Below are 17737 nucleotides of genomic sequence, written 5' to 3'. Positions count from 1 at the left end.
GGATTAGAACTCAGGCCGTGAGCTGCTGCATCCTTTAGTGTGTGAGCTCCACGTTTGATGCTCAGGTATAATTTCCCACCAAGTTAAGTTGATTTCATTCTGCACTTTTGGAGCTTTTGCCAATTATCAAAAATGCTTAGAAAAATTAATTTGTTTTTGTATGCATAGCAAATAAAGCATGAGCTGTTGGAATCCCAACTCAGAGTAGCCTCTTTGCAAGACATGTCTTGCCAACTACTGGTGAATGCTGAAGGAACAGACTGTTTAGAAGCCAAAGAAAAAGTCCATGTTATTGGAAATCGGCTCAAACTTCTCTTGAAGGAGGTCAGTCGTCATATCAAGGAACTGGAGAAGTTATTAGACGTGTCAAGTAGTCAGCAGGTAAGCTCTAAACAGACATCATCGTGTAGCATTTCTTACCGGAGACCAAAGAAGCATCATCTTCATGCATTTTAGAAAGACTTTAAATATAGTACTTGTCAGAATGGAGTGTCTCCTTTCAGCCACTGCTCTTACAAGTCCTATCTCAAAATAAAAAAGCAGCCACATAAACTTTTACAACAGGACACTGCTTTTGATTCTGTTAAATCCAAAAGCTCTCTTGTTGTTGCTACTAATGCTATTACCACAACTGCTGTGGCATTTTATTTCACCCTGTTTAAGAATTTACACACTTTAATTACACAGCCATGGTAGAGCAAACCAATTGTTGTATCTGAGTTTTGTATTTAACCACTCTCAGGCATGAATTCTCCATTATGTATACAGTAAAAAAAAAAAAAAAAAAAAAAAAAAAATTAAAAAACAGTCCTCTGCTCATTTAATTTTTTATATTTTTTTTTCTACAATCAACTCCATTGTGGTATTATTGGTTTTGAGAAATGCATTTGCAGGTGAGATGTGGTGATGCCTGGTAAGATTTCAACCATTCTGCTGTGAAATCCTGCCATGAACACATGCTTTGCCCTGCTGTAAGCATGCAAAAGAACAATCTACTCTGAATAGCAGCAGTGTCTGAAATAGTAAAGTCCTCTAATGCAAAAAGGCAGACTCCTGGATGACTATCTTTTGTTTCCAACTGGAATGTATTGACTTCTGTTCAGCCTGAGTGACCAGCAGGCTCTACAGCAGGTTTCTTCCCCTCCCAAGCCAATATCAATTCATTCACATCCATGTCTCCAAGAAATAATAAAGCTATAAGTGAAACATAGCAATAACAAAATCATAGCTATATTTTCCAGAACGGCCAAACGGACAGCTAGGAAATCCCAACACACTAGAAGAATTTGGCCCTATTCTTGTACCTGTCTGGTTCCATTTTCCCCAAGGAATGGTTTGATTTTTATGGTGGAGACATGGGGGTGGATGGAGATGGAGTGGGAGATAACGTGGTGCAACAGAGGGCCCCCGTGGGTCTGGGACATGGAGTTGTTAAAAGAATCTTTCTCCCACATAGGATTTGTCTTCCTGGTCTTCTGCTGATGAACTGGACACCTCAGGGTCTGTGAGTCCCACATCAGGAAGGAGCACCCCAAACAGACAGAAAACGGTAACTTTCCACTGGTCGTTTTCAGTTGGCCCGTGGGAGTGAACACTGGGAAGTGACAGTATTTGCACCCACCACAGGGTTCACAGGCAGGCGTCCCCTCCAGAGGAGGGCTGTCACACAGGGTAGCGCGCTTCCTCAGCCCTGCCACGTCCCCTCCCAGCATGCGCTCAGGAATAGAAAAGAGCGATTCTGGTTTTCAAAAGAATCAGGACTCAACGTGTGGCTGGTATGCAGGGAGAACATTTATTTTTCTTGCTCAAATAAGAAAATTTCTAGAATGGTGCCCATTTGTCCCTTTGGTGGCTCCTTTCTTCAAGCCATGGCTGCCACGACTATCTTAAAAGGTAGGCCTCCACTTGCGGGGCGCCTCGGCTGGAGGTGCACAGAACCGTGAACGCCTGTGAGCCGTTGACTCGTTAAGGCAAGTGGAGGTTCTGTTGACTCTCAAGCTAAGCCGCTTCTGGGTGGTGGTCCTGAAGGTTTGCGGCAATTGTACCGCCCCTAAAATGGCAACAACTCACCCACAGGCCTTGGCGGGGGCTGCCTCACTGAACACAAAGAGGATGAAAGGACAAATTCGGCCCCTGCTACCCTCTATGCCTTGATTTCTCTGTGTAATTAGAAGCTTGTTTTTTGTTTTGTTATATATTTTTTGTCCAGCTTTATGATTATATTCATTCCATTTTTCCTTAGTTTTTAGAAGTTTTGATTTCATTTGACTTTTTTGTTATAAACATTTATGTTCTATGCTGATAAATGTATTATCTTTTTTAGGATTTTTTTTTTTTTACTACATTCACTAGTTTCCTATAGATCCTAGTTTAAGAATGTGAAGGAATACTGGCTTTTCAAGTCAAATTTTAACCTTTCTTTAAGTTGAATATTTAAGTTGGGCTTCATCACTACAAAGACCAATCTCATATTGCCATTGTTATTTCTTATGGGCCAAGAATTTTAACACTGTTTTACTATTCTAAAAGATGAAAAAAAATATATTAAGTGTCTTTGAAATATGTGATATGGCATAGTGCATTTTACATTTATTGCATGTAAATATACACATGTGTTTCTACCATGAAAAGTCATGAGAATTATGCCCACCATAGTATGGACTCCAGAATCCCAACTTAATGTTTTATCAGTGGCTAATCACATAGATATAAATTTATTTTACTTCTTCAACAAAAGAAAAGCCAGTTTCCTTAATTCATGGGTACTGATCATTTCATTTGATTTATTTTTCCTTTGCTGCACTTTTAGTTTAATTTTCATTAGTAGCTTGTCTTTATTTGCCTGGACTGAACATTCTTCTTTCTTTACCCCCTGTTCATTGCAAACAGCCACGAGGCAAGTGTAGTCTCTCACAGCCTGGACCCTCTGTCAGCAGTCCACATAGCAGGTACCTCCTTCTCCTGGTTTCCACACTGTTCTAGAACCCCAAGAGGATGATGAAAATTGTCCATGACTTAGGTTGGCCTATATCTGGTCTGCCTCAGGGTAGTTGGGAAATTACTCATTTCAGTCCACACCCTTTCCTCGTAAATTGGAAGAGATGTTTCTAAATGAAATGTTCAAGTAAATTTCAGAGCATAAAATATTTGGACTCCGTGAAAATTCTGTTTGTCTCAACATAGCCCATCTGGTACTTTTCATCAAATTGTCAATAAGGATTTGATTACAATTGGTGGCACCACTGCCATTTGATTCATGGCAGACTTTTATCATCCTCTTTATTTCTAGAGTTTACAATAAGACAGGTAATCGATCAGTGAATTCTTTTACCATTCACAAAACCCGCATATCTGAATAAAATATACTAACATCCCCAACTTTTTATTTTATTTTCATGTTTTATCCAGATTGTGGGTTTTGGAATCTCAAAATGGCAAGTCCTAATTTGGTGTTCATTGAAAATTTATAAGTACCTTCTCTCTTCTGCTTATCCTAAAACTTCCCTTCATCCAGCACACCCAGCCACTCACTCTCCGGGCACTTGGCAAGCTCACTCTGGAACCCGCAGCAGCCAGTGCCCCTGCCCAGTCACCTCCCGAGAGCCGACTCACAGCTGCCACTCCACGCTTCCTGCCTGGCCTCCAGCAGCCCCTTACTCCCGCAGTTAGCAGTGCTTTGCCTTCTTTGTTGTCGGTGTGGTGTCTGTGCTCCTCTGCTCCTCCACTGATCAGTTCAAGTTTCCCCAGACAGCTTTCTAAAAAATGAAAACACTGTCCTCGGAGCCTGTTTTCATTCCAGTCCCTAGCAATTCACTGTTAAAGTAGCTTGTCCCTCTGGAAACTTATCACCACTGAGCAGGAATCTGAATTCCTGGAAGGAGGGTGGGGATGAGGAAATGTAGAACTGTAAACAACCCTTGAGTAATAATTTTAGTTTTCCAGCTGTACATAAGGGACTGGCTATTTCATTTGGTCCTTCCCACTCGGCTGAGGTCAGGCAGAACGTATTTTCATTTGTTCTCTGGTTTTAGACCTCCCTTTACTGTTTTTTTTTCTTTTCATTTCCTTTGGTTTGGTTTGAAGACAATTTTATGAGTTTTTTTTTTCTAGCCTAAACAAAATAGCAATAATAAAATATGGAGAAAAACTCTTGGGGACTTTTGAAGATAATGATGAGCACCCGCAGATGCTCTAAGGTTTGCTCAGCCCCCTCTAAGTAGAGACAATTTCTTTTAGGCAGATCATTGTGTTATATAGTCCATCTTTTCCCCACAAATTGCTGATGTACCATGAACAGAGATGAAGAATATCCCCACAGCATTCCTTCAAGGATACCAGAGATCAGTTCTTTGGTTGATACAAATGATAGTGACGAGAAGGGGGAAAGCGCTTATGTTATGATGCAACGCCAACAGCAGTCACTCTTTGGTTCCCAAATATTGCGTCTATCTGCTCTCCGCATTGTTTCAGACAGCCACATAGATCTTTTGAAAATGTCAAAGGCATCGTTTCTTAGGGCAGCAAGTGCTTCCTCATGCCTCCTAACAGGGCTTTGCAGCTGGGACAGCCACATTCTCACTACGACACTCGCAAGGCGCCTTTCAGCTCTGCTCTGTCCAGCACGGTTCATTAACATCTTTCTGAGCATTCAGCACAGTGTTCACTTTGCTACTCAGGTGGGACTGGAACATAAATAATCTTCACCTGAATGGCAAACGTCATCCAACACCTTCACAGACAGGTTGTGGTTGAACATTCTTGGGCTTCGTTACCGTCGGTACCTCTGTTTGGGGCACACCCAACCCCGAGAATGAAGGGCAGAGTCTGTTGGGGAAGAGTGAACTTCACCCACAGTCCAGGCTGTCGTGGTGTTCCTTTACATTGAGACTTGAGATATCTTGTGTTTAATCTTGCACTGGTCCAGCAAATTGGAAAGGTTATTGCAGAAGCATAAATAGTTTAGAATGTTGTTTCCAGCAGTCTGCAATGGGAAATTTTTAGATATGCATTCTTCCTGAGAGGAGAAAGAGACTGAGTTGGAAGAAACTGACTATTAGTTTGAAGGGAGGAGTTACTCATTTGGTTTCTTTGTTGTTGTTTAAAGTCAGATGTTAATATTATACTAGCCTGTTACATATTTCAGTTTGATTTGATGGTGGTGATTCTATATCTTCATACAGTATTTTAAACCTACATATGAATTGATGCCAATAGGTACTGAACACCTACTAAATTTAGGCCCTGGGCCTACAAAATTAATTCAATGTGATTCCTACCATTAAAAGACTTGCAGTATATCAGAATCTAGAGATTCCCTAAATCGTTACAGGGAGCTCCCTAGAACTTCTTAAAATTAGAAACATAAAAATCTGTGCATACATTCATAATAACCATATTTGTGACTGTTATTTGAGGTTAAACACACTTTAGAAGCATGCTTTCAAAGCAAATGCTTATGATGGTCTAGCTGGTACTTTTCCCCTACATTTGACTTAAAATTTTCTAACCTTATCGCCATTAATTCTTCAAAACACTACTGCAACTGAGTTGAAATTGACAGCTAGAAAGATTTCACTCCAATTTCCAGCAAGGCAAAGGAATAATTGCACTGTAGTCCGGATGTAGCAAATTGATGACTTCATTCTAAAGCTTAGAATTGTAAAATGCAAAATTGCCTTGGGCACCTTAGGTCTCTGGCACCTTCTTTACAGAGAACTAAGATGGAATGAGAAGTGGCAAATGACTGGCTGAAACACTGAAAGAGGGAAAAAAGCCCTCATTTAAAAATGTATTCAGTTAATCAGATACATTTAAGCAAGGGCAGTGGGGGTTTTTTGCATGTACACTAGGGCCTCACTATAAACACTACTCAGTTTCTTGTAGAATTTGTTTTGAAGTCTTTTCATTATCTAGGGATCTATTTATTCAAAGCATTCAAAGAGCCTCAGCACAGAGCCTCTCCCCTCTAAGGCAGGTTGCTCACCCGTGCCCCAAGGAAAGCTGTAGGGTAAGGCTCCAATAGGTTTCTCTGTTGCTATTTGAGGTAGGCCTTCCTGGTGTTTCTAGGGAACAAGACAGGCAGTTTGAGAAATTTATCACATGCTTGAAAGCAAAATATTAATAAATCAGGTATGTTTTCCTGAGAGAAAAGGCCGAATCCAGCCAACCCCTAAGGGTATGAGTCAGCACACCCTTGGTATCATTATACAGATAATAGTGATAAGTTGCTGACATTCATTTAGTACTTAATGTGTTTCAATTATTTAGTGTTTAATTGTATACATGCTAAGCATTGTATGTATTTTACCTCATTTAACCCTCACAAGAATCCCATGACATGGCTATATTCCCAATTTATAGACAAGGACACTGGGGATTAGAGGTGTAAAGATGTAGGATTTGAACCCAGGTCTCCCCTGACTCCAGACCCTACCCCGTTAACCATACCACTCTGCTGAAGGGCCATTGATGGGTAGAAGCCTTTAAACAATGGTTTTAGAGCTGAGGCCACCACAGGCTGCCTCAGGTAGTTTAGGATTAGCAAGAATGTTTGGTTTGGAAAAAAAGAAGACCTGGGTCCTAACTTGATTCTGGAAACTTGTCTCCTGAACCATATATCCAGGAAACACTGGGTTTCAAAGACAAGACACATAAGGGCAGGATCAAGATCACGGACAATCTAGATTTTTCTGCAAAATAAATCTGTTACACACTGCCAGTGTTAGCCGAAAAGTAACAAAATAAATTAGAAGTTTCTTCTCATTTGGCTTTAAATGATGCATGCACGAAATTAACTCATTTTCATTTCCTTGATTATATACAATTTTCAAAGTGAGTCATACCCTATGTGCATGGCATTCAGACTTCTCACAATTGTGTGTCCTACACACTTTCTTTTGAAGGGTGTGATTTTAGCCACTACTCCCTCCCTGCCATTCTCCTTATCCCGCAATTGTCTAGGTATTTTGGGACAGAGATGAAGCAACTCCTGGGCAGCTATTTACCTGGAAATTTGAAGGAGTGAGGGAAGTGAGAAAAATAAATAAAAATTTACTTGTAGCAAATAAGCACATTTTTTGCTGGACAGAACTATCTGATATATCTGTATTGATGATGTTCCTTAAGGAGGCTCACACATTTAATTTTTCCTGTATAAACACAATCTAAACTGGCATCCATGTATGTAATAAGACCAGAGGAGAATGACCAGTGGGTAGTCAACAAGTTGCCTTTGTTCTTTCCCTTATGAAATTTCCCAAGACTCTAGAAACTTAGGTGATTTTTAGCACAGTAGATAAATATTAAAAATAACCCTTTCCCTGGGACCATTAGCTTCTTGATACTAAAATCGCTAGAACAAGTTCCCCCTGAAGATGAGGCAGCTTTGGGCATGTTGAAACTCTGGTAATTACCCCAAGGGGACAGGCATTTTCCCAGTGGATAGTTCGGATATTTTCAAGGGCAGCCAGCTGCATGGACGGTCACTGAATATTGTGTGTTCTCTCTGTCCCCATCTCAGCCCATGACTTCTTCCTAGCTTGGCGTTCTTCAGCATTAGAAGTCATGCACAAATTAAATTTTAATAAAAAATGCTCTGATGCTGTTAAATGTGCCATGCCCTTCAACAGACTCCAACATAGGAGTCCACATTCTGTAAATGGTGACATTTTTATCAAAAATGGGCAAGTAAATTAGCCTCTCTGGCCTTCAGTTTTCTCATTTGCAAAGATGAGGGGTGCGTTAATATCCTAAAATTATTTTGGCTGTCATGATTTATGATTCAATGGTTTGCCATTTTTCTCAGGAGTGAACAGGTCAATGGGCAGCCCTTGTTTTGATCTTGATCTTTGACCTAATTGCACAAAGAATTTAACAGTTGACAAACAGGAGCTATTCAGCTCTGTCAGATTGTACTATCAATTATATATGTAAATCTTCCCATCACTGAAGTTCTTAAATGTCTCCTAATGAAAATTAGTCAGGTATTTAATAACTAGGAATTGTGGGAGCTCTCTTCAGTCACTCTGTTATAACTCATCTAGCTACAGGTGTTGAGTGTTGGTTGCCAGGGCATATTTTAAAGTCAGGGGAAGGATATTTTGAAGAAAATTTGATCCAAAGTTTGTGGGTAGCTATCCTATCCTTCTTAAGACACTTTAAGGCAAACCATTGAATCATTGCAAATGAGAAAACTGAAGGCCAGAGAGACTAATTTACTTGCCCATGGTTATGTAACTGCCTCAAAACAAAATGTCCCCACGTCCACACACGGATTTGATGATCTGCAGGATACTGTGAGGCCTTACGACCAGAGGCTTTAGACAGGAGGAAACCACTTGTTTCCAAATATTTTAGGACGCAAGTTCAGGATTCTCTTCTTTGCTTCTACATGTGAGATACCTGTGAAATGAATACGACCTGAATTACCATTACCATTATTCCTATCACCAACCAGCAAAACATTTCACAGCAGAGAGTGCGGTGGGCAGGGATTTTGGAAGCCTGAGTTCCTGCTAGGCCTCTTCCTTTAATTGTAGAATCTGAAGCAAATCATTCAGCCTGTCTAGAGTCTCCAGGTTCTGGTAGTTAAAATCACAGGGTTGAAATCTTCTGCCACTGGCTGTGTGAGCTTGAGCCAGTTATTTCACTTCCCTGAGCTTTCTTTCACATCATCTGTAAAATGAAGTTAATAAGTACACACCGCAGAGGACTGCTGTGGGGATTAAATGACAGAACCCAACATAAATGCTCAGAGTGCTGCCTAGCAATTAGAAGAGTAAACATGAACTGTCCTTAGCTACTCCCCTACAAAATTAGGAGATAAATTGGATGCTCTCTAAGGCCCTGTCTCAACATGAATATTTTATGCTCAGGTAACTCAAGAAGTTTCTATTTCCCTTTTCCATTAATAAGGTATATGACATACTTCTTTTATGTTCTACTATATTTTCACAAAATATACTTTTTTTTTCCCTCAGCTTATTAGGAATAACTCATTGGTCTTAGCACAAGGGCAGTTAATCAGTTTGACCACTAGATGGTGATTGAGCTCTTGTGGCTTCTTGGGAGATTATTTATACTGACAAATCAGTAGAAGACAAAACATCGAACAGTGAACTTTAAAGTTAGAAGACCATCTATGCTAATTTGAAGAGGTTAGTGAAGAGGTTGACACCTAGAGATGAAGTGAGTTGTTCAAGGTTACATTACACTGCCGTTACTTGTGTGGACTTCAGAAAAGAACATGCTTCCAATTTAAACCAGTGATTTGATTTTTCCTTACACCACAAGAAGTGTACTAGAAACACTGCGTGCTGCCTGCTTCTTGGGGTTTCTGCAGAACCAATCTGTTCTTGAGATAGAGTCTCGCTCTGTTGCCCAGGATGGAGTGCAGTGGTGTTCCGATCATGGCTCACTGCAGCCTCCGCCTCCCGGGTTCAAGCGATTTCCTGCCTCGGCCTCCCAAGTAACTGGGACTACAGGCAAACGCCACCAGGCCTGACTAATTTTTGTATTTTTACCATGTTGGCCAGGCTGGCTTGAACTCCTGGCCTCAAGTGATCCGCCAACCTCAGCCTCCCAAAGCGCTGGGATTACAGGCGGGAGCCACTGTGCCCAGCCCTCTCCCATTTTTCTTTGATGGTTTAATAAAAGAGTTTTGAATACTCCCTCTGTTCCCTTCTAAGGGGATTCTGTCTGTTTTTAACATTTATTTTCTTAGGTGTCACTCCGCATCCCCCACCGATATTAGGGTAATCTGTCTTCAGAAATTAATAGGTAATAGGTGAGCTACAAACATAGTGCTTTCTTCTGGACCAAACCTACAGTTACCAATACAGCTTTCACATGCTCATATTATTTCAGTAGCCTCACATACAATGTCCTTATCCTTGGTGATATTAAAACTCTTAGGGAATTTATACTAGTTGTGAGGGAATGTTTCTTTTGGCTATATCTTTTATTTTTGTTCATTCAATGTTGTATGGGTCTGAGTGTACACCAAATGCCTGTTGTAAACAACATTTCTTTCTTCATCTTTTCTGCTAGTAACCAAAAAAAGGTAATGGCTGTTCACAAAAAGAAAACAGTAGCACCCAACTCAGAATCTACTTCCAGATTCTGTATTTTCCAGGCAGTCCTTCTTGAGAGTTCTGAAACCTGTACTCAATCTCTAATGCACTGTTTAAAAGGAAGATATAAGTGAAATAGAAAAACTTGTCACTTTGAGTGTAGAAGGGGCTGCAGGATGACAGTCCATCCTCCTCAGAAAATGGTGTCCATTTTCCAAAGTAATGACGTCAGTGATAGGCTCAGCCTAGCATCTACATCATACAACACCAGTGTTCTGTAGACAGACTCCACTGCTATTCCTTGTTCGTACAGCTTTGGAACCTGCTAATGTCAGGGCCTGATGCTGATTCAGTGCAAGATGAAACCAGGATATGCTCTATGATTAATGAAGCTTTTATGGGTCTGTGCAAAATGACAAAGACTGTTTTTATTTTTGCTGCATGGATTTTGGCATATCCAGGATGGCTAGATGGGATACTTGGTATGATTCTGACAGCAACTAATTTTGCTTAACAGTGTTCGTGATATTCTTAAAACAAAAATATGCTGCATCAAATATCTACATTTTAATTATTCTGGATCTACTTAATTCATGCCAGTAGAATGTGTATAGAGCAATTATTTTTGTTGATAGAAAATGTTTCACCAAATTAAGGGATAAAAGGAGTAGAATTTGAACCTAATTAGTTACATTTAGTTGACTGACTAAATGTTTATTTCTCGTCAGTGCAGTTTCCAACAACTTCATTTGATGGTGGGGGGTGACCTGGGCACACTGTGGAAGGCTGGCAGCTGATCGCCAGGCTGGGGTGTGCTTGGCATGGCCCTTTAGCTTCCAGGAAGGTGCAGAGGCAAAAAGCAGCGTCCATCCGACACTGGAGTTATCTGAGTAATTTATATCCATTCTTCTCTCAGGTCCACAAAAGGTGGCTCCGATTCCTCCCTTTCTGAGCCAGGGCCAGGTCGGTCCGGCCGCGGCTTCCTGTTCAGAGTCCTCCGAGCAGCTCTTCCCCTTCAGCTTCTCCTGCTCCTCCTCATCGGGCTTGCCTGCCTTGTACCAATGTCAGAGGAAGACTACAGCTGTGCCCTCTCCAACAACTTTGCCCGGTCATTCCACCCCATGCTCAGATACACAAATGGCCCTCCTCCACTCTGAACTAAGCAGATGCCATCTGCAGAAGTGCTGGTAGCATAAGGAGGATCGGGTCATAAGCAATCCCAAACTACCAACAAGAGGACCTTGATCTTGGTGAAAGCCCTCGGTGTGGCAGCTTTAGCCCTCCTCCAGATCACATGTGTGCAAATTATGGCTTCAGAGGTGGAAGATAAACAGTGACAGGGGAACAAACAGACAACAAGAAGGTTTGGAAGAAATCTGGTTTGAGACTCTGAACCTTAGCACTAAGGAGATTGAGTAAGGACCTCCAGAGTTCCCCGGACTCATGAATTCTGGGCCCTTGGCCCATTCTGTGCACAGCCAAGGACTTCAGTAGACCATCTGGGCAGCTTTCCCATGGTGCTGCTCCAACCATCAGATAAATGACCCTCCCAAGCACCATGTCAGTGTCGTACAATCTACCAACCAACCAGTGCTGAAGAGATTTTAGAACCTTGTAACATACAATTTTTAAGAGCTTATATGGCAGCTTCCTTTTTACCTTGTTTTCCTTTGGGGCATGATGTTTTAACCTTTGCTTTAGAAGCACAAGCTGTAAATCTAAAAGGCACTTTTTTTTAGAGGTACAAAGAAAAACTAGATGTAATAAATAAGATCATGGAAGGCTTTATGTGAAAAAAGTTGAATGTTATAGTAAAAAAAAAGATATTTATGTATGTACAGTTTGCTAAAGCCAAGTTTTGTTTGTATTGATTTCTTTGCATTTATTATAGATATTATAAGATATTTTGTCTGTGGTTTTTTTCCCTAAACAAATAACTCTAAGTTTCATTATTAAGCAGGCACTGATCAGAATGCAACCTAAATGATCATTTTTTTGTGCATTGAATGAAGCTGGAACATTAGTATATATTAAAGGAAAAGGGTGGCAAGAGGCAGCGTGGATTTAGACATAGAAGACCCCAGGTGATTCCTTTTTTTCCTCTTCCTTCCATAGTCAATCAAATCTCCTGAATTCTTGCTTCCAGAAACCTTTCATCCTCTATTCTCCATTCCTTTTGCACATGGGAGAGGCCTCCTAGGAGCTGATATCTGAGGTCCCTTCTCCATTCCATTGCGAGCAGACAACAGCCACAGAAATCTTCTTAAAGCACACTTCTGTTCAGATCCCTTCTTTGCTGCAAAGCCTTCTATTCATTGTCTATTCTGTTCATTGTCTACCGGATAAAATACAGTTTTCTTCTTTTAAGTCCATATGCAATGAGATTTTATTTTGCTCCTCTGAACTTGCCTACTATAGTGGCCCTCATGGAATTATGTGATGCTCATGGCATTTTAATGTATCATTTAATAATTCTGGGGCATGTAAAACTCAGGTCTCTGGCTTCTCTTCTGGTAGACAGCTCTGGTGCCCTAGTCCAGAGCACATATTCCTGCATGGCAGTAATTGCCGGAGCTTGTTGGCTGCTGTCCCTTCCAGAATTGGGAGAGAGAGAGAGAGTATCTCCTATTTGTACTTGTAAACCTTCAACTTCTCTCAAGGTCTGTGTCACCCTAGCCCCAGAGGTATTTAAGTTTACAAATCCTGCTCTAAATTGAGTATTTAAACCAAACTGAGGCCCTTCAACTTGCCTGAAACTGCCGGTTTCCATAATGCAGGTAGTCTGAGTCCATCTCAACTAGGGTTCCTGGGGCTTGCTAAATTTTCCAAGTCCTGGACTTGCTTCAGACCTTCTAGTTCAATGTCTGGGATGGGGCCTGGGAGCCGGCATTTTAAAGAGATGCCTGAGGAGACTTTATTCCTCCTAACTGCTGAAAAGCACTGCCCTCTACTTCCTTAACTTCATTCCTCCTTGCCTGCCTCACAGGACTCAGCTCACAAGCCACCTCCTTCTTGAAAAATTTCCTGATCACTTTCACACTGTATTTAAGACTTCTCTCTACTACTCGGCTTCTTGCCGTCAGGTTGTCTGTATCTTATGGCCCATGAACCCATCGTGTTCCACAGGGAACACGATGGATCTCCCCCCGCCCATTGTTATTTTATAGAGAAGACCACCTTGTGGTTAAAGTGTCCCATCTTCCTGCTTCTGGAGAGGCTGTGAGCAGCGGTGGCCATTGGCGTTGAAGGGTGCCCTGCACCCTCATCTGAGATGGAGCACTCTTCAGGCCTTGCTCTTCCCTCACTTTCCTGTCACTCCTCCCAATATCTGGAAGGAGAAGTCCTCCCTCCAGAGCAGTTTTGCCCTTCAGGGGGTATGGAAATCCCACACAATGAAGAGTGTCGTCATGGAAAAGGCAAGCGCAAGAGACTTCAGAAGCATTTCTTCTCCACATCACTGTCAACTGACTTCCTCCTAGGCATCTCCCATCACTGAAGAATCAAATGGCAAATGTTGCTGAGAAAAACATTTGGTTTCAATTAAGAAAAATCTTAGCATACATTCCATCTGTGCCTTTCTCAAAACCCTGTGAAACCCCCAAAGGGGTGTAGAACATCCATTTCCATTACATTTTTGAAGATTTAAACAACAGAACCTTTGAAGAAGTAAGGAACCCTGGTGAGTGCAAACATTGAACCCATGAGGTCGTGGCTCTTCCCCAGATGATTGATTGGCCAATTTAGCAAGGGCCATGCCAGACGCAGATGATGGGGAGATGGGTATGGGGCCATGAGCATCCTCACCCGCACCCAGCGGTTGCTCTGGCAACAGAGAGAAAAAGCTTCATGGAAGGGATGTGGGATGGTTTAAAGAATAGTAAGGAGATAAAAGGACATTGATGGCTGCTGAAGAACCTTCCATTTCTGCAGTGAGGACAGTCAGGAGCCCTGCTGTGGCCTGGAGAGAGGGAATGGTGTCCCAAGTGAGTGCTGGGTGAGGAAGGGCTTAAAGAGACCATCCACTGACCAGGAAGGATGGGAAGGGAAGGGTTAATAACATGGTGGTAAGGAGATTTGCACAAGCAAATGCGAAATATTAGAAAAGTGAACAAAGAATCCAATATAGCTAACATGGAAAAATAAGGCATTAGAATCTAAAAGTAGTAACTTAATAAGAAATCCCGGGAGAAATGAAAGGATTTTTGGGAAATGATGGCTGAGGAGCAGGAATGTCCCTCCTGGAAAATGGACCCACAGTAGCTTCTCTTGTTTTTGTAAGAAGTGAGAAGAGAAGGCTTCTGAAGGCCCAGATGGGAAATTCAGCATGCCGAGGCCTGAGATTTACTATAAAAATGCAGGTTAGAGTAGATTGATTGATAGCCTACACCCCAGGGCCAAATATTAAGACATTATAGCTACAAAACTTAATTGACAAACCACATAAAAGATCGTAAAGCAAAGAATAGTGGAGAGAGATGATTTATGAAAGCTAATCGTGTCCAGAAAAGCCGGGCCTCCCAGGGCTGGTCTGGGCTGCCTGAAAGCAGCCCAGTGGACAGGTTCCTTGTTCGGTGCAACCAATTCACCAGCACCATCGCCAAACCTTCACAGGGGATTGTGGAGAAATTGAAATGTCCTGAGTGTGTACCAGATAGGTCCAGAAGTGCCTGGGGAGAGCAACAGCCATTAATCTCTCAAGTAGTTCACTGAATGCCCACTATGTGGCAGGAACTGCTCCAAGCTCCCTCGGGGAGTCCTCTCGGGGAGGACCTCAGAAGTTCTTGTGTTTGTTTGTTTGTTTTATTTTTATTTTTTATTTTACTTTAGGTTCTGGGATACATGTACTGAATGTGCAGGTTTGTTACACAGGTATACATGTGCCATGGTGGTTTGCTGCACCTATCAACCCATCATCTAGGTTTTAAGCCCTGCATGCATTAGGTATTTGCCCTAATGCTCTCCCTCCCCTTGCCCCCACCCCTTACCTCCTAACCCCCTGACAGGCCCCAGTGTGTGGTGCTCCCTTCCCTGTGTCTATGTGTTCTCATTGTTTGTCTCCCACTTATGAGTGAAAACGTGTGGTGTTTGGTTTTCTGTTCCTGTGTTAGTTTGCTGAGGATGATGGTCTTCATCCGTGTCCCTGCAAAGGACAAGAACTCATTCTTTTTTATGGCTGCATAGTATTCCATGGTGTATTCACGCCACATTTTCTTTATCCAGTCTATCATTGATGGGCATTTGGGTGGGTTCTTGTTTAATGACTCATTAAAAGCAGTCACCAGTGGGCCTTTGACATAGAGAAGAATCCATATTTCCCAGCACCAGTTATGTCCTCAAATGGGATGAAGGCAAATGAGGAAACTAGAAGGGAATTTAATAGAAACAATATCTAATTTAGGGGAGGAAAGGGAGATTAAAGCTGTTAGATCTCTATTTTCTATGAGCAAATTCCTCTGCTTTTAGCTTCTTGGTCACCCAGTTTATATTACAGTGGGATGTGTTTTTGAAGAGTATGAATGTCCATCTGCAGAAATGGAGGCAGGTGGAGTGGTTTATAAGCACGGAGGCAACTTTTCACTTAGATATAACACTGAGAAGTTAATTCAGGAAATAGGTGTTTTTCTGAGTGTGGTCATCTCAATTTTAGATTTAGTAGTACCCTGGGGTAACTGTGGCTGATTGTCATACCTAAAGTAACCCAAAGATAATGAAACTGAAAGCGAAGGACTTCTATTCTTCAATTCCCAGCTTCTCACTAACCTGTCCCTTGAAGTTTTAAAATATGCACCAAGAATCCACTGGAGGCTACCACAGACAGGCCTAAATTTGGGAGAGAACCCTCACTCAGATGAATAAGTGCATGAACAAGGTGCAGCCTTCTGCAGCCGAAGGAAGCTAAGGGGGCTGGACAGTTGGGAATGATTAATGAGAAGCAGGGTGATGTGCTGTAACACAAGCTGAACAATGAGAACATTTAATCTGGGGAGCTGAGGAAGCCGGTTGGGACTTGGATATAATCTTTCTAAAATATGAAGGTCACAGAAAAATAAATCAGGCTCATGAATTTGCTTAACCTGTTACCTAATACAAGAGTGGGAACATAACTGAATTTGAAAACCGCAATTATGTCAGGAGAAGAAAGTCCTGGGTAAGCCTCGTCACAGATTTGATGCTACAGGCAATCGAGAAGAAATCCAGATCTCCCTGCTGAATATTCACATCAGAGCCTCACAGATGTGCGTTCCCAGCTCAGGCTTAAATCCTGCCGGACACATTCTTGAAGCTGTTGTTGGGCTCAGAAAGCAAAGCTGCCAAGCAGCTGCCAACTTCGACAGCAATTCCAGGCAGCCAACCCCAAACCCCATTTATTGGCAGGAACCCAGTGGAGGCCATGTCCACCCCTTGCCCCACACCTCCTTGTGGGATTTACAGGTTGAGTGGACACTGTAGGTGATGTAAGTAGCCATGGCTTTCAGAGTGGGTTTGGCTCACCTGTGGCTCAAAGAATCACTATTACCTGGAAACCTGTTAAGAATGCACCACATTCAGCCCTAGGGCTGGGCTTCCAAGCTACCACCTGCACTGGATTTCTCCATCTTTGGGCCCTTTAACTCTCTCCAGTTGGCCATGATAGCAAGCAGTAACAGCAAGCTTCCCCATCCTCCTCCACTAGCTCAAAATATATTGGCTTCACCGAACAATTGGTTTCCATATAAATCTGGATTTTTATTCTGAACTCTAGTCAATGGTTAGATCTACCTGGCCATTGCTGTTTTAATTATAGCAGTATGTAGTATAATTTATTATAATGATGTATATATTTGTATAATATAAAAACAAAATAAAATAGATATAAATAATACAAATATATATGTACTATAACTAATAATATAGTAGTATAGTATATTTGTTACTTCAAGTTTTAATACATCTTAGGAAAAGCCTCATTTATTTCTCGCTGTGTATGTGTCTATTTTAAAGGCTAATTGTTAAAGTCAATTATTTTGATTACAAAAGATCCTCTTGTGTTTCACAGAAAACTAAGTTTCCTATCTACTCTCTCTACATCATCTCCCGCTTTTATGTTACCTTTCTATGGCTTTTGATGTTCTTATGCAAACAACATATACATTTTTAAGAATTGGATCTATTCTTATTATTCTGTAACTTGCATTTTTCACTTCACGATGTCCCACAGACATATTGGTACCTGTGCCATCATCCTCACTGAGTTAGAGATCTCAGTATCTCTTTTTCAACCACTGGTTTCTTCCAGGGTTTGTTAGGAATCACGGCTGCGGTAGACACTCTTGCGTGTATATGCATGTGTATCTTTTGATAGTGCTGCTTTTATTTCTCCAAGATGTATTGTTCAAAGTGGAATTACTGAATGAAAAGGTATGTACATTCTTCTTTTAGTAAATTTTAATAAATTCTGCCCGTTTGCTTTCTAAAAAAGTCGTGATGATTTACACTCCCACCCACACCAGAGATGAAAACCTCCTTTGCCTCATACCCTCCTTTAATGTACACTAGTGGTTTCCAAATTACAGGACTTATTCCCAAATTACTAATGTTCAAATTCTGTACATTAGACTCTCTCAGGAAACTTTTAAAAATGTAGAACCCCAGGCCATACCCCAAACCAATTAAATTGGTAGCTGGGG

General features: G+C 41.5%; 1 protein-coding gene across 9 annotated transcripts in view; it reads left to right on the top strand.

Moving 5' to 3' along the window:
• SYNE1 (spectrin repeat containing nuclear envelope protein 1) overlaps nt 1-11974 on the top strand; it is a 518706-nt gene extending 506732 nt beyond the window's left edge. For 8 of the 9 annotated variants that reach the window (XM_016956737.4, XM_016956730.4, XM_063813578.1 and 5 more), the window contains 4 exons: nt 169-381; nt 1457-1549; nt 2890-2948; nt 10987-11974. In XM_016956737.4, the coding sequence (XP_016812226.3) occupies nt 169-381; nt 1457-1549; nt 2890-2948; nt 10987-11227 (606 nt within the window). In that variant the 3' untranslated portion in view covers nt 11228-11974. The remainder of the gene's footprint in view (nt 1-168; nt 382-1456; nt 1550-2889; nt 2949-10986) is intronic. The other variant, XM_063813579.1, reaches the window with a different exon arrangement.
• Nucleotides 11975-17737: the final 5763 nt, after the last annotated feature.

Source organism: Pan troglodytes, chromosome 5, assembly GCF_028858775.2.
Source record: "Pan troglodytes isolate AG18354 chromosome 5, NHGRI_mPanTro3-v2.0_pri, whole genome shotgun sequence".
In the NCBI taxonomy this organism is placed as follows: domain Eukaryota; kingdom Metazoa; phylum Chordata; class Mammalia; order Primates; family Hominidae; genus Pan; species Pan troglodytes.
Note: the sequence above shows the minus strand (reverse complement) of the source record. Positions and strands in the feature narration are given on the sequence as shown.